The sequence below is a fragment of the Cydia pomonella genome, chromosome 24, assembly GCF_033807575.1.
Source record: "Cydia pomonella isolate Wapato2018A chromosome 24, ilCydPomo1, whole genome shotgun sequence".
In the NCBI taxonomy this organism is placed as follows: Eukaryota; Metazoa; Arthropoda; class Insecta; order Lepidoptera; family Tortricidae; genus Cydia; species Cydia pomonella.
The window spans coordinates 11,953,578-11,974,366 of record NC_084726.1 but is presented as its reverse complement, the minus strand read 5'-3'; the positions used below and the strand labels follow the sequence as shown (position 1 = coordinate 11,974,366).

The 20,789-nt window shown below is 36.0% G+C and overlaps 1 protein-coding gene across 3 annotated transcripts in view; it reads right to left on the bottom strand.

Annotated features, from left to right (window-relative positions):
- LOC133531143 (nephrin) overlaps positions 1-20,789 on the bottom strand; it is a 430,180-nt gene that overhangs the window by 357,835 nt on the left and 51,556 nt on the right. For all 3 annotated transcript variants that reach the window (XM_061869270.1, XM_061869268.1, XM_061869269.1), the window contains exon 3: positions 3,456-3,605. In XM_061869270.1, coding sequence (XP_061725254.1) covers positions 3,456-3,605 — 150 coding nt within the window. The remainder of the gene's footprint in view (positions 1-3,455; positions 3,606-20,789) is intronic.

Here is a 20,789-nt window from a genome sequence, read left to right as displayed (position 1 = left end):
TAAACTTCACGAAGCCGAACAGTAAGACAGGCATCAAACACGACTGACAATCGCAATTGGCGCGACAAGTCACGGATCAACGAAGCCATTGACAGCTAGAGATGACGGCTGGTTGACTGCTTTATTAGGGCGCAAGTTAAAAGAGGTAGCGTTTATAGGAAGTGAGGTTTACACCAAGACAACCGTAACTGACAATCGCAATTGGTGCGACGCGACAACGTACGGATCAGCGGAGCCATTGACAGCTGGAGATGACGGCAGTTTGAGTGCTTTATTAGGGCGCAAGTTAAAAGAGGTAGCATTTACAGGACAAGTGAAGTTTACACTAAGTGTAACTGATAATCGCAAACGCGACGCGACATCATGCGGATCAGCGAAGCTATTGACAGTTAGAGATGACGGCATGTTGAGTGATTTATTAGGGCGCAAGTTAAAAGAGGTAGCGTTTACAAGACAAGTAAGTTTACACCAAGACAGGCATAACTGATAATCGGAATTGCGACGCGACAACATGCGGATCAGCGAAGCTATTGACAGTTAGAGATGACTGAGATGGTTGACTGCTATACTAGGGCGCAAGTTAAAAGAGATAGCGTTTAAACCTTGTTACAAACTTTTATTCAACTTGAAATTCCCGAAATATTTACTTTACGAAAAGTCTAAATCTTTCGAAGCAAATTATTTTAACTGTGAAATTAAGGAATTGTAGCGATTTATAGATACGCGGTAATTTATAGATGAAAAAAGAGAAAATCTGAGCCTCAAACATTCTACATTAAATAATACGACGACCGAAACTTTGATTCGCCAGTAAGTCTTTTATGTTTGTGTATTAAAAATCATATATTATCAGGTCAGATATTAACTACAAACTTCATCACATGTGGCGAGATATCACCACAGATGTGAGTATTACAAACCGACTATCCAATTAATGTTACCATTAACTTTATTTAGCGCAATCCTTTTTAGCGTGGAATATTCACAATATATTTACCCCCTTATTCATATAACTTTACGGGCCTGATTTAGTTACATTGTGTTTTATCCTTTTCTTACAAATACGTAAGTTAAAATGACAGATAAAGACAAACGATTCATAGCTAATTCAGGCCAGTAACGAGTTTATGAATAACGCCATTAATGTTTAACCTTTTGACCGCTTAAGACGTCAACATCGTTTTTCTTCTAAATGTGATATGTTAAGTGGTGTGTGAGTTTAAATAAGATTATTTTAAATTAATTTTTGTAATGTTTCATATAATGTATATTCAAATTACTTAATAATGAAAAGTTTGCTATGAGGTGAAGTTTGATTTTAACATGTTAGTCCAATTATGAAAATATCGTGTAAAGTTATTGTCTAACCCGGAGATGGTTTCAAACTCTTTTTTATTCATTAGAAAGGGTTAATGCATTAAAATCCAAAATGGTCTAAGTTTTATACAAACTTGTTAAGAGGCTGTCAACACTCAATGTCCTTGAAATTGATGTTACTTAAACAGTTTTTTAAGAAAGACTATTTGTTTTAGTCAAGTAAGAAAAATATATGTTCATATTAATTATATTTCAAAGACCGTGGTTGTACTCGATACATGATTGAACGAAATCGGCTCGATAGAAAATAATTGCAAAGATTGGTCTTAAAATCACAATTAAACGGTTCTATGTCTTTATTGTTTTGACTTATGGGTCTGCAATTAAAATCACAATTTCAAAACATTTATATCTAAACCGCTGTTGAGTAAAATATTACACTAATAATCCATTTTTTTTATTTAAATATTTTTCTTATTATTCCCTTGCCCAGGCCCAGTAACATGCGACAGTGCTATCTCATTTACTCCGATACAAATAGACAGTGTGCGCGCTTTAGGTATTGACAGCCTCTTAACAATATAGATAAGACATTTTGATAAGGTGTGTGTGAGAGAGAGAGTAGCACAATATAATCATCATCTTTATCTTCCTGTGCGACGAACTAAAACCTTCAGACCGCTTTTCCGTTTTAGTCCAATACTAAAAAAATGCTAAAAAAATCTGAGAAAAAATGTAACAAAGAACAGTCAAAAATATTGCGAAACATGTACAGCAAACCAAAAAACATTACATCCTCTTCGTCGTGTTTTAAAAACAAGGAGAATCGTAAAGTCAAACGAGAGAGAATACATTCCGAATCACGCGACGTTGACAGTCACACACAATGCAACGTTCACTGCTTCAAATCACAGCTCGGTCCATTGCACGAGACGTAAGTTATGGAAAACTAGCGTTTTTGATTTTTTTTTTTATTGTAAAGCAAACGGCGGTGGAGCGTATAATACATAGGTGTTAGTTGAACTGATCGAATCAGAAACACGGAACTATGCTCTAGAACTAGAATTGTAGATGTAGGCGTTAAGACCGCTAAGATCAAGTGGGACTGGGCTGGACATGTCTGTCATGTATATTATTAAGTTAACATATACATAAATGAACAACTTATTTTTATTAAAAAAGCAATTACCTTTTTGTCAATTGTGTTAATAGGTATTAACCATTTTATAGATGTATCCAAAATAATTACTATTTTAAAACTCATGAATTTTTAATGGTATTTAATATGTGAGGTTTCATATCGAATTATGATAATTGAAACGAGTACACAATTCCTGGTGATTGTCAATTCGAATATAATTTATGATATCATTTTAATTGCAGCACTATCAATACATTAATTAAACTATTGAATTTTCTGTGTTTGAATTGCAAATATTATTTTTGTTTTAAAAGGTATTAAAATTACTCGCTTGATTAAATAGATATTAATAGTCTTATACTCGTATTAAAGCTAATTAACTTCCGAAAGTAGATCAGAGTTGTTCAATTTTGAAAATATAAACTCTGTCTACAATATTACTTAAGGACGACTCTCGATTAAACGGCCCAGGTCCGGGCCGAAGCGTACACCACTTCGTTTCCTATATAAAAACGCTTTAAGCTAAACATGTCGCAAAGTTAGATAAAAACCGGACAAGTGCGATTCAGACTCGCCCACTGAGGGTTTCGTACTTATTAGTATTTGTTGTTATAGCGGCAACATAAATGCAATATCTGTGAAAATTTCAACTGTCTAGCTATCACGGTTCATGAGATACAGCCTGGTGACAGACGGACAGACAGACAGACGGACAACGGATTCTTAGTAACCGACCTGCAACAATTGTTGCCAATAAAGTTCATTTTTAGGGTCCTGTTTTACCCTTTGGGTACGGAATGTTGGCCGGATAGGGCCTAAGCTTAGTTTTTATATGGGCAATTCAACAACAAAAACGACCTCATAGACTGTGTGTAACATCATTGTCACGTAAATCGAATCTGGACTTTTAATTTTCGACTGATAATTTACATTTTGCCACCTAATATTTAACCAGCGAAATCAACCTTGCCTTTCGTGTTTGAGAAAGATAACTTACCAAGTGCAAATCCATCCTTAGCCCACTGCACCTGCCCGGCCAGGTTAGCGACAGCACATTCTAGAACTGCTTCTGAACCCTCTTGGACTCGCAGACTTCGGGGTACTATCCTAAAGTACTGTTGCTGAAAGCCGGCTACACACGCCAACGCTGGAAACAAAGAAAATATGGTTGAAATATAAGTCAAACGGGTATCCCACAAAAAGGTCAATTTTGTTAGGGACGTTATGCGTATGACATCTACTTTAATAGACTGCAGAAATCTTGTCATCGTGAACATTGTCGGAACGCATGAAAGTTGATATTGGGTTGTAGCTGCACGCGTCAGTTGACGTCTTTCTGTGTGCCCGAAATAAAATGAAATGAAAAACGTGGGGACCTTACACATCTCCAAACTCAATGTATTAACCGTGGAGACTAGGTATACGATCTGTAATATCGTATAATTTTATTGTTCTTGAATTGTTGTTTTTTAAGTTTTTATTAATTGCTGGATACATACTAGTTATGTATTCTGTAGCTCTTTGACTTTATATTCCGAGAATTTTGTTCATTTAGTACAACCCAATCTTAAGTTATGAGTTATGAGGGTTCAAAAAACGACGCAGCGCTTCGAGAAAAGGTAGGTAGTTAGTGCCCTTGCGCTTCGCTTTGATAGTCTTGGCGAGGGCACTACTGTGCCCCCAGATATTATTCAAGTGGACCCATGCGTTGTTTATCGTATTGACACATAAATAACAGTACTTGCAGTACATATGGTGCTACTTTACCGCACTAGTGCGAAAATTAGCATATTACGTTACTGTGTCGAACATTTAAAGGACCATATGTAATGTAAAAAGTTGTACGATACATGTGCGAATAGGTATTTCGCAACTCGAGGCGATTTATTTATCGCCACTCGTTTTGAACTTCCTAGTTTTCGCACTTGTATCGTAATATACTATTGTGTAACAGTGTTTGTTACTTCTCTTATGTACAATAAAGTGTTTACATACATAAAGTCTAGAAATGCTGGAGGAAATTGAAGGACAGCAATGCGTGGGTCGAAAAGTTAACAGCCTACTGAAGTAGTACTTTGCTTTATCTTTATTAATAAGACAAACACTGTTATTAATACATCAATAACAGTGTTTGTCTTATTAATAGTCTTGAATTCATAGTATAAAAAAAAATGAAGTTCTGCTGTACTTTGCTTGCTAGCATATCTTAGTATACAGGATGATTCAGGAGACGTGAGCAGGATCAAGCATATTCAGTAAATTATCAGCAACTGTTTCGTACCAGTATTTGTGAGATTAACGTTAATTTAATTTTTACTGTTAAAAAAAAAAGAGTTTTATTTTATTTACGATATTTATGGTAATTTGTTTTATCCATAATAAGTGACAAATTGAATGTCATCGGAGTGTAGTTACTTTTATAAAATCGTATCTCACTCAAGTGTGACATTTTATTTTCTTCATAATCAAAGTGCTGTCATAACGGTTAAAGAGGTTTTATCTTTGTTAATTAAGTGTTGTAGGGTGTCCATGATTGTAGATAATCAAATTTGTCCTTAACAAAAAGTTAAATAACAGATAAAAAGCGTGATTGTTTTACTTAAATATGATGGTGAATGATTCATTAACATACTGATTGTGTAGGCTTAGTCCTGCTCACGTCTCATGAATCACCCTGTATTTATTTTTAAATTTAGTTTACTACCTTTCATAGCTTCTTATAAGTATCTTATAAGTATATTTTCTTGTCAATTTTTTTGAACAATTTACAAAGATGATAAAACTGATTGTAAACGTACTTAAAGCTTTAAGAATCTTTTACCTTCTTTGAAAATGCCGACAGTTAAAATTTGCTAATGAAACGAAATAATTTGAAGAGAACTAATTTAATACGATTGTAAAAATAAAATAAACTGCATTTAGTTTATTAAAAGAATCGAAGATTAAGATAAGAATTTAATGCCACCGCACTTAAATTAAGTGCATTAGTCATACGTAGCATTAAGAATATTTTAAAAACAGGATCGATTTTATGATACGCGAAATAAAGTTTCTTGCAACTAGATGTGCCAAAGATAATTTCCAAAATTGCGAAGCTCCCACGAACTTCTCGGTATTTTCTTATGCACGTTTTTTTGCCAAACCTTTTTACACTCAGTTTTGCTTTCTATCGGCCCATTCGTAGAATGATTAAGACACGTTTAAGATCTTGTAAGGATCTTTAAAAGATCGATAACTAAACGACATGCCAAAATTGACGTTTATTTCATTCAGCTGTAGTCCCAATAAGATCTATCTGCGATATTTCTAACGTCAAAGTGACATTGGTTGCCCGAATCGAGCTACTTCTGTCAATTATACGACATACAAACTATTCTGATTTATTTAAATAACACAATTTAGTAATAACGATAATAAAATGTGAATAAAAGTACAATAGAAACTTAAACTAATTAAAAACTAAAAATCTATATCTAAAGAGGGCCCCTGGGGCATAGTGCCAAAGATACTGGCAGCATTTCCTCGCTGAATCGCAACGCTTATTCGTTGAGCGAGGAAGCTGCCAGCTCTTTTGTCCCCTGTAACGTCAACCAGCCGTTTGGCCAAATCATTAAAAATGCTCTGAGCTCCCGGGCCCCACGGACCGAGGGTCTCGACACCGAAAGGAGCAAAGTTATAATTGGCGTCGAGACCCCTGTATTTCCTCCTTTTGAGGGTCTCGGCAGAATGAGAACTTATCTAAACCAGAACTTATCGTTATCGTATCTCATTCTTCAAATCGGGCCGTATGGCATGAAATAGACGCCAATCAGACGTAAATCATAGATATATGAGATTCAATAGATGAAGCGAAAGTCAGCTGTCACCGTAACCACTTGGTTTTGGTATGAAAATGATAAGAACGCAAAAATTAATCAAAAATAACAGATTTCTTCGTAGGTATAGAAATTAATATGGAAGGTGCTCCTCATGTATGAGTATAACCTATCTATATAATCTGTATCTTTAGGTACCTATTTAAATAAGACTAAACAAGCAATTTGAACATTTTCGGGTAGTTATAATATTTATTGGTTAACCAACCAAATACAAAACCACCTGGATCTGTCACTGAACGACCTGACTTTAACCTACATTATTTGATCATGTAATGTTTTCATCTACCCTCAACTGGCGTAAGGCAGTGTCTTACCTGAGCGAATAACTTGCGAACGCGAAGCCGAATGCCGAATGTCAGAATGCCGTTGGGCCGCCGCGTCGCATTCGCGAGTCATCGCCCACGTAAGCCGCTCTGTTAGGAGTCATTTGAGGGTAGATTTTGTTTACTTTTATTTAAATACCTAAAGATACAGAGTATGGTTATATATCATTGCCGAAAAGGCGAAAGAAATTGTGCATTATCTGTCTTCAGATAAATTATTTTCCCGCTATTATCTTGTTTGTAACACCGGCAGTTAACACGGGACAGATTATTCCCTTAGGACCGAACCTTCTAGAACCTTTGCAGATTCAAATAATACGTTTATTACAAATAAATCTTAGGCTGTGTAATTTTAATGGAAATAAAACCGGCCAAGAGCATGTCGGGCCACGCTCAGTGTAGGGTTCCGTAGTTACTCTTGCGCCACAATAAGCTAAACTGGAGCTTAAAGTATAGTAAATTGTTAACCAAGGGACGAAACGGTACCTTTTACCCGAGTTAAACAAATAGGCAAATTTGCATAATCAGTACCTAATTAAAGTAAGTCTTTTTACTATGAAGGGGAAACTGTTTGCGATAACTCAAAAACAGCTAAACTGATCATGTCCGCTATAGTTTTCATTTAATGTATTTCTTAAGCTCTACTTCCACGATTTTTTGGACCTATGGTTCAAAAGTTAGAGGGGGGGGGACACATTTTTTTTTCTTTTGGAGCGATTATCTCTGAATATATTCACTTTATCAAAAAATGTTTGTTGAAAACCCATATTAGTTTTGAAAGACCTTTCCAACGATACCCCACACTGTAGAGTTGAAGCAAAAAAAAAATCACCCCCAATTTACGTGTACGGGAGGTACCCTAAAAAAAAATTTTAGATTTTATTGTACGACTTTGTCGGCTTTATTGATTTATATATCCATGCCAAATTTCAGCTTTCTAGCACTAACGACCACGGAGCAAAGCCTCGGACAGACAGACAGACAGACGGACATGGCGAAACTATAAGGGTTCCTAATTGACTACGGAACCCTAAAAAGGTTTGCAGAAGATAAAAGTACGTGAGATAGATTGTTTAGTGAGAATAATCTACAAATCTGATTTTTCTCTCTGATACAAAAATTTGCATTAGCTATAACTATATTTATTACAGTTAACATAATTTATAATTTATGAACCATCATCTTTTGTATTGCCTTTTTGATATGTTTGGATGACCGTTTGGTTTCTAGATAAATTTAGAAAAATAATGTAATATTAATAATAGTACATTGTGCAATGAGGAGGGTAAGTGAGATATAGTAAATGAGGGTGATTATTCCCGACAGCCGCAGACCCGAGTTTGCAATATTCTTACCTCCGGACAATGTTTTTCATCACGGTTGCGAAGAAAAAACTAAATTTTAACCGAAACGATTCTTAAATACGGTAACAGTTCAAACATTAGTTCGCCATATTGTCATGTTTTGACAGGTTAGGCATCGAAGGCACAGACCCATTCAGCCACGATTGAAAATTATGTAAAAATATTTTAAACGGCTATTATTTATTAACATACACAAAAAAAAAATTATAAACGTCAGTATATTAAAACTAAACCTCATTTATACCTACTTACTTTAAAAAATACATTAAGTATGCCCAATAATATATGCCCATGGGTATAATGAAATAAATAAAAAAACTATTACGCCCGTAGCCATAATGTAGCTCATTAAATCTCAGTTTCCTGGCGTACTATAACTATAACCAAAGATAATTTGAAATAGAGGTGTATTCTCAAAGAAAACTTTGTAGCCACAGTTTACTGTCATCTTTCGACACATGATTATTATTAAGTATTCTTATTCTTTCACTGATATGTGTTAAATTTGTTAAATATCAAAAAGTGGCGCCATCTTACTGGGCACAACCTAAAGATTATGGCGTCATCGCTCGAAACGATGCTGCTATACCTTTGGTATGATATTTAATACTATTTATTAATTATTCTGTGCTGCCAATTTTTGATATTTTACAAATTTACATATATGATGAAAGAATAAGGAACAAAGTCAAATGGCATTCTAAAAGTTTTAATCATGTGTCGAAAGGGGGCACTAAATTTACTGTGCCTACAATTTTTTTTGACAATCCAGATCTATTTCAAATTCTCTTTGCTATAACAGAGTTTACTAGGAATAATGTGGTCTATATTGGGTCCGTCAATAATAAAGTAAAACGCGAAATCTGGTAATTTCTCAAAATTCTAACCTCAAGTTAAAAAAAAAAACAGTGTTCACTTATTTAGTACGACTTAAGCATGTCGCCTTGTGCGGGTTCATTCACCCGCCACCCACTCAAGAGCCCTCATATTAGCTTGTATGGAGACTAACCGAGTTGACTGGAAGAGGCTCTTAGGCTGTCTGGCGCGTTCTTAAGCCCCCCTCTTTAACCAGTGTAATATGACCTAGAGTTTAATACCTGGGACACATGATTGATGGTAAATCTAGATACTTATAAATAAATTAATAGTTTAAAAAGCACTAGAAAAACGCGCTTCAAGTCAACATATAATAGGTTTGTTATAACCTTGAAACCTGATCGTGTTCAAAGTCCATTACGTGACCATTCTCACAAGTGTAAACACGACTGTGATACGATATTCTATCATGGAATACCAGAGCCTATCTTGCGGCTTCATCATCAGACCTTTAAACCTAATCGTGGTCAAAGTTCATTACAAGACTTTTCTAACAAATCCAAACACAGCTATGATACGATGTTCCATCATGAAGTTCCAGTTCATATCTTCCGGCTCCATCATCAGATCAGTTCGACAGTACCATATTATTGTATTGTCATCAGAACTACATACAGCTGCCAATTTACATGACGCTACGATCCTTAGAAGATGGTTAAATTAGTTACCTTAAGATTCCATTACATAGTTACACTTACATACAGTACCCCTAGTGTAACTAAATTCGATTTTGAAACTTGACGTACGCGTTTGCGTTTAGTCTCATTTTGTATTGGATTTAGGAAGAGCGCGCCAAGCGGGACGTTTTGGAACCTCAAAATCCTATACAAAATGAGACTTAACGCAAACGCGTTCGTCACGTTATGATGTCGATCAAAGTTACACTAGGGGTACAGGTCGACCTAATAAAAGCGTGTTAAAAACAGTTCCATTATTAGTGTGAGCGAGATGTATAGAAAGTAAGTTACGCTGACCTTAGCGAATATGTCAGTAAGACACTGCTAAGGCAGCCGTGATAAGTCGATGGAAAAAAATCACGAACATATAGGTAGGTCTACGTATAGGTTCTTGCGCGCAGGGGCGCGGATAACCTTGAAAAACTTATGGTCAAAGATAGAGGGTAAAAGATCTCGAGGCCGCAGTCCCATTCGATGGTCAGACCAGATATCCCAACAGCTGAATATGACCGTCAGCACTGTAGCCAGGCGACTGAACGTAACCGATGGCGACAACTGCTCAACATGATCATAATGATCTGACTCCTCCGTACTGCGCGCAACTGCGCTCGCTAACTCCTTAATCACGGCACTCCCAGAGTGTGATCTGTTTGCGACAGGGATAGGAAGGCTGATATCTGAGTGGAAGGGAATGCATGAAAGGATCCAAGACAGATATTCGTAGATGTAAGTCAGTTTTTAATTAGTAAATAAGTAGTTTTTAAGTTATGAATCTACGTAACGCTTTGGCGTAAGCCAGGGGTTCCCAAAGTGTGCGCCGCGGCGCCCTGGTGCGCCGTAGAAAGTAAAGAGGGGCGCCGTGAGTTCTATCATTATCCGAAACCACAAATATTCGCGGGTACCTATTTGAGCGCTCGCATCGGTAAATAATATAGCGTCGTGTCACTCTTTTTCGACCGTGATTTTAAATTTACAAGGGCGCCGTAGTAAAATACTAAACTTGTAACTGCGCCGCATGTTGAAAAAGATTGGGAACCCCTGGCGTAAGCTGTAATGTTTTGATAACTGGATTCAATAAATAAATAAGGAGTCACGATACTCAGCAGAGAGGGAACGATCAAGGAGGAGGAGGTCTAAAACACTGTTTTTTTTTTGGACTGGTTTGGTTGAACTTTTGGCTTGTGTAGCACTGGAATAACGTCCTGTAAGTGTGAAAGTGTCCATGAAAGCACTTGTTTTGCGAGTTTTCAGTTTTTTTTACATTTTTTGCTTGAAAAAGTATTTTCCTTTGTTTTCACCTGAATTGTTTTGTTTGTCTCAGTGGAAACAGTGGCTAAAATATTTTAACAAAAAAGTGCAGTATCGAAATAGTCAATTTAAAACCAACAACATAATCGTATAAATAAACGATTTGAAAATCTGATAAGGACATCAAGTATGTAATTAAGGTTTTTTTTAATACCACGGCGGTGGCAAACAAGCATACGGCCCGCCTGATGGTAAGCAGTCACCGCAGCCTATAGACGCCTGCAACTCCAGAGGTGTTACATGGGCGTTTCCGACCCTTCAAAAACCTGTACACTCCTTTTGTGAAGAACCCCATACTGTAGACCCTCGGGAAAACCTTGGAAGCGAGCTCATTCCTCAGCCGGAGCGTCCGCGGGAGGAAATTCCTCCTGAACCGCACAAATATTTTTTATAACACCAATAACAATACATTTTACATGTAAAACTGCAAAGAAATAAAAAAATACCAATAATTACATCACAATTGTCACAACAGGCAGTCTTATCGCCAAAAAGCGATCTCTTCCATCAAATAAAATTATAAATAAAAATAAAATAAATATTTGGCGACAATCTAACATAGATCGACTTAGACCCAAACTAAACAAAGCTTGTACTATGGGTACTAGGCGATTATATACATGCGTATATAGATAAATACATACTTAAATATATAGAAAACACCCATGACTCAGGAATCTGTGTTCACCACACAAATAAATGCCCTTACCGGGATTCGAACCCGGAACCATCGGCTTCATAGGCAGGGTCACTACCCACTAAATCAGACCGGTCGTAAATTAACAATAAAATTACGAAGCTCTCAGAAAAATGACGCAAACTTCAGACCGCAATACTGTTTTACTAGCGTATCATGGATACATCGAATCTATTTTAAGATATGCAATAATATTCTGGGGTAACTCAACAAACAAACTACTCGTATTTAGAGCGCAAAAAAAATGCATTCGCGCCATATGTGGCCTAGAAATAGACGATTCATGCAAAACTTATTTCAAAGAATTAAAAGTACTGACACTTGCAAACCTATATATTTACGAACTGGCAGTTTTTGTTAAATCTAATCCGGAACTGTTTCCACTAAGATCGAATCCGAACGTGAGAAATACCAGATATAGACATGCAATACAAACGAGAGGTGGCAAAACTGCTTTATTAAGGAAAAGTATATTAGGCATGGCGTCCAAAATATACAATTCACTACCTGAAAGCCTTAAAGTATTAGAGATCCAAAAGTTTAAAAACATATTAAAGACAGAGCTCATCAAAGGAACATACTATACCATCAATGAATTTTTATCTGACAAAAACTTTGCCCGTGACCAAAAGTATCCCTTCTATTAATTTATTTTATGTGACAATTTCAATGTATCCGAATGTCAAATTAATGTGCTATAATGTAAATATATAATAGGTTCTAAGCTATCTAGATAATAAGTTAGCTATAAGACTAAATATTTGTACACCTATATGGTAGATCACAGAGTACTATATCAGTTCACTGTCATCTGTTTTATAACCTGTGTTTCACAAATAAAATATTACTTACTTACTTACTTACTTACAATTCTAGCATACCTCTTTCGCTTCCGACATATTCAAATAGTTATTTAAATTCAGAAATCTATTAACTATATAAATATAATAATATTAACACCCATAAAATTAACCTATTCACCGTTACGCTATAATTATTACTAATAACGATTTTTATTATTTGCCAAGTAACTTTAATTTAAAAAAAAACAACTTCCTCATTCTCATGAAGCTTCCAAGCTATATTTCATTCGATCACATCCTTTCCAATTAATAGAACCAACCTCAAATAAAAACGCGCGTCAAAAATACCTGTTAACTAACAATATATAACCACAATTAACTCAAACAACCTTATTGCAACCACATAAGGTCCTAATTCGGTCAGTCATTACTAGCCGCATACTGGCAACCAGGGTTGTATAACTTCTCATTCACGCTTACGTGGCCATGTCAAGAGTGAGAGAGATAGGGATACGACCTGGATCGTCTGTTTGCGGCGAGTATACTGAACGCATTTTCTTGACAAAAACCGGTCGAGAAAAAAACCGATAACCGGCAGATAGTAACTAGAAACCGGTAATTAGGATGATGCACCTGGCTTAGTACAGTCAGTTGAAACTAAATAGTAAATATATTACTATCGTAAATTGTGTTCCAACAATTTTTATACAAGGTGTAATAATGGGGAATCGTTTAAAGGCATTTGATATCGTGTTTTGATAAAGAAAAAAAAAGCGCTGCAAGTGAAGAAGCGCTGGTGGCCTAGCGGTAAGAGCGTGCGACTTGCAATCCGGAGGTCGCGGGTTCAAACCCCGGCTCGTACCAATGAATTTTCGGAACGTATGTACGAAATATCATTTGATATTTACCAGTCGCTTTTCGGTGAAGGAAAAACATCGTGAGGAAACCGGACTAATCCTAGCAAGGCCTAGTTTACCCTCTGGGTTGGAAGGTCAGATGGCAGTCGCTTTCGTAAAAACTAGTGTCTACGCCAAATCTTGGGATTAGTTGTCAAGCGGACCCCAGGCTCCCATGAGCCGTGGCAAAATGTCGGGACAACGCGAGGAAAATTTTGGCTTTTGTAAATGACAGAACAACAGAACATGACAGATGACAGACGTTTCTACTTGTTAAAAATTAACCAGTAGGCTGTACAAAATATACAACCCAACTTAGTATTGTCGTTAAATCTATCGGACTTCGATAGAAACCCACGACTCTTCGGACTTATTGGACTATTTGTGTCATTGTTTAGGTAAAGGCTCCACACCACATTTTTAAAATATGAAAAATTACTTTATCGCAATGCAGTAAGGTTCCTTTTCGTACTTAGGCCATTTTTCCGCAACTGGTAGACGTTTTCGCAAGTCTGTTCTGCAGTTGTTTACATTTTATCCGTTGATACAAAAAGTTGGAAAGAGGATATATAGGAAAAGCAACTGTATTGTGAAGCTAACAGGGATAATATTTGAAATATAATAGACAATATTGGTTGCAGAGTTTTCATTCTTTTTGTACATTGTGGGCACGTTATTATAAAATGTGTTGTCTACGAGATTATGGGTCTTGAGCTTTAACAGATGATGTAAGCAATTTATATTTCTCCGTTTTCTTTTGCTAAGGGTCGAGATTTTGTTTTTGGATGATTATAGGTAACAAGCTAGAGTATAAATCTAATACTGGTTTTTGTTCAAAGGTACTTTTCAGAGGTGAGTTAAAAGAGGCTGGTTGAAACGACGTCAAGTTTTAGACATCTTTAACTGGTATCGAGACAGAAAAAACTATATTTATTAAAACCGCAAAATTGATGTCGTTCTAATTTACCTCTGTTTCAACTCACCTCGGTCTCCCCTACTAATAAATACTAATAAGCCTATTTTGATGATTGAAGTATCAATCGATTTCTCTTTTTATCTAAGTATAACCGCTATATTTTTAACCGATATTCAATAAAAAAGAGGTGTTTTTTTTTGAAAAAATGTAGTCATGTTACATATTTCAGTACTACTAGTTTTTAAAGTAGTCATTATAGTCTACATTATGCCAAAAATTTAAAAAGAAAGCCCTTTGATTATCCTCTTTACATAAGGTAGATATAAAAGATATATGTATTATTGATTTAAACTTAATTGCACACAAGAAGAAACTTACAGTGCAAAAGGCGGACTTAATGCCTTAAAGTATTATCTATAGCTAAGTCAAGTTTATTATTACCCACAGCGAACTCATTATTAATTCACCATTCTCGAGAATTGGGTCATAAGCATAACATAAATCAAAATATATATCCCTCGACTAAACTTTGGTAAAAAACTTTTTGTGTAACGATACACCTGTATTACATACACACAAACGTACTTAGAGAAAAGAGCCTAAAACATATGTTATTTTTAGATAAAAATACTTTAATGGTTCAGGCGTTTACGTCATTTTTGACGATAGGTTAATACAAAAGTGACACTTCAAAACGTAAGCGCCTATAGTACGAAGGTACCTTTCCTTAAACAGCTGCACTTATGTCTTATTGGTTTAAAGATGAAGTATGTAGGAAGTTATCCCCTATCCTGAGGGAGAACAGGTGTGAATTTATGCAGGTATATTTTGATGTTGTTTTTGTATATAAGTTTAATATTTATTTATATTTACACGGAGAAAAAAAGAAAAAGTGTCACGTCATATATCACAATATTCACCTTGTATTTTTTATTAAAAAAAAAATGATTTATAATTTCCTAAAACCTTTATGGCTTACTTAACAAATTTTAAAAAAATATTAGGTAATCAATGTAGGTTTCGATGAAATCGTTTTTTTTTTTGTTAGATCGTCTGTAAAGCCACCTAAATGAGACCCAGGAATAAAATGCCACATATAAATATTAACATCAATCGGTGCATCGAATAATATTTTGGGTCCAACTGTACACCTATTATATACTTGACAATCATTATTACAAGACCAGAAATTACATCTCACTCACACAACTTAACCCCGTTTACAAAATTCCACCATAACGTTAACTAAATAAAGTTAAATTCAAAATGACACGAGAAGTTACATCTCACGCATACTTTAACGATTTAATATCAAAATTCAACCTTTATACAAGCAAAATAAAGTTCATTTTAAAATACCATCCAAGGTACTGAGAAAGTGTCGATACGATACAAAAACGAGATCCAGGATTATTATTGCTATTCCCTTACTTTACCCTAGACAAGTTATCGCCTCATGATAGTCAACTAGTTTTAAACGTGCCTCGAGATCTTATCTTGTATGCGTATTCATAGTTCAACGTATACTGGATGTAATAGGCGAATAGTCGGTGAGCAGTTATAATGCAAGGATTATTACTTTTAAATTTCGAACGTTAGAGGGAATTTTATCAGTGGCCAGTGCTTTTTGTGGTTTCGTTGGGTTGTGTTGGTATTACGCTTTTTGTAAAGGTTTTCATTTAGTTTGGAATGTAAAAAGGTTTGGGTGTTTTATTTAAACATCAGAAAAATATCTGTTAGGTTTATAATATTATAATAGGTATCTACATATATATTATAAACATAATTTTAGAAATTAGATAAATGGTATATAAAGTACTTACACAAATTACAAAAATAAGCTATGAGAAATAAAATATTAAGATGAGGACTATATATATATGCTCCTGACCGTTTTCGGCCACGGCGACTGCTTCAACTCCTTTTTTGGCGTTCATGTTGCTCTCGTGTGGCTGACGTAGCCGATCTTGTTGGCAAAGACCCGTGCGCACAACGGGCACGAGAGGACACCATCAATATAATTATAGCTGATCACCGCTGGTGGTCGGGCTTTCAGCTCATCCCTCTTGTCGTCCAGATCTGTTTGACGACGGGATTCAAAAATATCCGTATGTTTCTTAATCAAAGATCTCCACCCAGGGCGGTTGGCGGCCTGCTTTTCCCACTGTAGCGGCTCAATGTCGCAGTTCTTCATATGGCGTTTAAGCACGTCCTTGTACCTGAGGAGTTGTCCGCCTTGCTTTCGCTTGCCTTCCTCCAACTCGGAATAAAAGACGCACTTAGCCACTCGACCCTCCACCATTCTTGAAACGTGGCCGCTCTAACGTAACTTTCGTCGCATGAGGTAGACTTCGATTCCACCCACGCCGGCTCTCCGTAGGACTTCGGTGTTCCGCACTCGGTCGGACCAGCTGATCTTTAGGATCTTACGGAGGCATTTAAGATGGAATCGGTCTAGTGTGCGGATGTGACGACGATATACGGTCCACGTTTCAGAGGAGTACAATATGTTGGGCAACACCACCGCCATGTACTCGTATATGGAGATCTTTGTAGCTAGCTTTAGGTCATGCGAGCGAAAGACCATCCCATTAAAAAATGAGGACTACGTTTGTATGAAAAGGTGATTTTGCGCGGGTCCTTCACTTTCGTCTTATAGCAGAGATGCTTTCAATATAGACTTTCGTATATTGACACGCCTGTTGCTATCTCTATTGCACGCACATAATTATATTGCTGTCTCGCCCATGATGCCGAATGTCAATGTCACTGTGCGAACTTGACAGCTATATAATTGGGTACTAGACACATGTTGAATATTATAATAAAATGTAGCTAAATTGATAGAAAATGAGCCATCCATTATCAAAAAGTAGAATATAAAAGACATATTGAGATTATAAAAGAATACAAGGCTCTTAAAAGTCTAAAAATTTTTTTTTTTAAATAAATTGCAATAGCAATTTTATTGATCTTCCATACATTTAGGACAGACTAATGTAATGTGACGTCACATTACAAAATCATTTTGTTAGAGGCGTTTCAATCGTCAAGTGCGAGAGTCAGACTTCAACTCGCATTTCTGACCTTTGTGTTGCTTAAATGCCATGAGTCCTATATAGACATTTGATCCTCAGGTAAATCAAGATTGATTGACATTATTTACAAAAAAACTGTCAAGTAGCAATAAAGATAGCAACAGGCAGGTCAATGCACGAATATCTTCTTTCTTGCCGTACCCTAATGCATGAGGAACGTGACGACAGCAGACATTCTTCACCAGTGCTCTCCAAGCCGCTATCTTGGGCCCAGTGTATGCTAGCCCGCAATGTGGCTTTTGTCTCTGACCTTATTCTGTCCGCCCAACGCATGCCATACGTCCATCCCTACGCTTTCTTGGCATACGGTCAGTAATTATGAGCTTTTCCAGACTATCTGGCCCTAAAGACCTACCGCGAACCACGTTCCACGTGTTGCCTCCCTGTCATATTTACGTACGAATTTACAAGTGCGATAGAGAGGCAAAACGTCGAACGTGGTTCGCGGTAGGCCCACTGTTCTGCTCAGCCATTGACGATGTATCGAATATTGCAAGTTTTTGGAACCGCCTAAAGCGCTATTCTTGTGAAATTCCATAAAACACGAACATAAAGGAAATAAATCTCACAAAGCAAGTGAATTATTTCCTAAGCCTCCAAAGCCCCGTATGATGGCACGTTTCGTCTCTGTTGTCATTTCATCTCACACACAGTGTAGGGATGATGACAGTAGCTTATTTTTGACGATTCAAACGTTGAGAAGTAAGATATTCGACTAACAGAAGTATGAATTATGATCAATAGAGAATACCTGCTTAAGAGGTGCGTATAGTCACGTCTGAAAATTTCGATACGACAAATGTGCCAATAATATGTATACACTACCTTAATAAAATATATACAGGGCGGAAAAATCGAATGCCACATGGATGGCAACTACCTTAAATATTGTAAATAGCACATTTTGTGTAAGGGAGACTTTCCTTTGTTTTTAAAAACAATAAATACTGCATTTAAGGATTTATGAAAAATCGCTTGCCTCAGTCGGGACTCGAACCGGTCAAATGTGACAAAAAATAATGTGCTGTATTTTATGATGCAGATTGAAAGGGTTACTGATAAGGTTCATTTTTCTTTAAATAACAAATACAATCAGAATAACGGAAGGCCATGAAAATTAACAATTACCTTTGAAATTTGATTTCACCCGTCACGTGAATTAAGACGTAATCCTTGGAATACAAGGAAAATAAAGACGTTTAAATGACATGATAATGATGAGCTACACTTATGTTTACTTATCACTTTAGTTGCGATTACTAATGCCACTTTAGTAACCTACCTACTTCCTTTGATAGGAAAATTGCATCAATTATTCTCTAGTCATCATAGTAGCTAGGATAGGTAAATTTTTAAAAATGGAACATTTTAACGAACCGTTTTTGTTTTTTAAGTGCAATCTTTTTAATTTAAAACAAATAATGCCCGACTTGTTGAACGCATTCTTTTCTTTTTTTTCGAATTGTGTTTATTCCATTTTCAAATATTAGAGCTACTATTTTACGTAGATAAATTGAAATTGTGACTTGCAAGTGCTTTTACATTATTTGACCGGTTCGAGTCCCGACTGAGGCAAGCGATTTTTCATAAATCCTTAAATGCAGTATTTATTGTTTTTAAAAACAAAGGAAAGTCTCCCTTACACAAAATGTGCTATTTACAATATTTAAGGTAGTTGCCATCCATGTGGCATTCGATTTTTCCGCCCTGTATACTCCCTGTACTGGAAGAGTCTCCCTTGATGGGATAAGTTCGCCTTTGTACTGCTTATCCTGTGCCATATTTATATATTTTTATTTTGTACAATAAAGAGTTTATACATACATACATACATACATACATATATGGGCAATAAAGTCGAATATACATATTTTTGGCACTTTTTTCGTATCAATATTTTCAGACGGTTACCTAGGAGAGTAACGCAAAATTGTGAATCTACTGTCCGTCTGTCTGTCTATCTGTCACCAGGCTGTATCTCATGAACCGTGGTGGCTAGACAGTTGAAGTTGTCACAGATGTTGTATTTTTGTTGCCGCTATAACAATAAATACTAAAAACAGAATAAAATAAGTATTAAAGTGTCCCATAACAAACGTGATTTTTTGCCGTTTTTTGACCCTTCGTGCGGGAGCCGACTCGCACTTGGCCGATTTTTTATTATGTTGTCGTTTTTTTGTTTTCTCCGATTTTGATAAAATTTTGTGGATAGTTCCTTATTATGTACAGTCAGCATCAAAATTAGCGGATCAAATAAGGTTTCATAAGTATCGACCATTCTGTAACAGCTTTACAAAAAGTGATGTCTTTAATATAGAGCAACAAAGACTGTAAAAGATATACTTTTGACTTTTGAGCTTGAATTTTAGAAATTTATCTCTATTTGGAAAAGTTATCCGGAATATCAGATACTTTTGGCGCGTTGTTTCATCCGTTAGTTTTGATGCTGACTGTACTAATATAAGCGCAATTTCACCGTATATGTATACGTAAAACGTATGGAATTTTCCATAACTCAATAGAAATTTTCATATATATTTTTTGTTCTAAATTTGAATTTCATGTTTATACCTACCGACTTACCGACCATAATAAGGAGCTTTTCACACGTACCAATTGTTAATGTTGTATCAGGCATCAACGTCTGCGAACGGCCTAACTTAGCTTTTAATACATTTCTAAGCTTAAGCTTCTAGCTATATTGAGATACCCTCCTCCAATTGAGGGGGGGATTTAAATCTTCTCGGGTCAGAGGTGTAGGGTTAGAGCCGGTGTAGCTTTATTTGACGTTCATAAGCGCATTGTAATATGCCTGCTTGAATAATAAACTATATTTATCTTAATACCAATTTTTATCAAAATCTGTCAGAAAAAATGGCCCTTATATTGAATTGATTAAAGGTAGAAAGAAATGAGACGTCTTATTATTGCCATTTTACACATTTATTTATTGTTTGTTATTCAAAAGAAAGCGTTGATTTAAAAAAGTACTTGATGCCATAGGGCATTTTCTAGCAGCTGTTTTTTCCAAAGGTATATCGGAACAAATAATGTTAGAACGTTCTTACGATTCTTTTCAGCTTACGCGCTGGTCAAGCTGCAAGTCATAAATTGTCACAATCAAAAATTGACGAAGGATCCCTAAACCGAGTTTACGACTCCTGCCGGGGTGATTCCGGGTGTACTGATTTAAAACGCATTTGTGACCGGATCGAGTTGGGTTTATTGTCTTCATTGATTGGAGTAAGACACAAACAGCCGCGGTTCGTAAAATACGGTTTTACGAACATAGAAAATATTTACGGGATTTCAATGGTACGGTCACGTCTGAAAATAGCGATACGAAAAAGTTCCAAAAATATATATATATACACGACTTTATTGCCCGTATACATATTTTTGGCACTTTTTTCGTATCGATTTTTTCAGATTTGACTGTATTATGATTGATATACTTACTTAAAATTAAACTCTTAGGGGCCGATTCGAACTTTA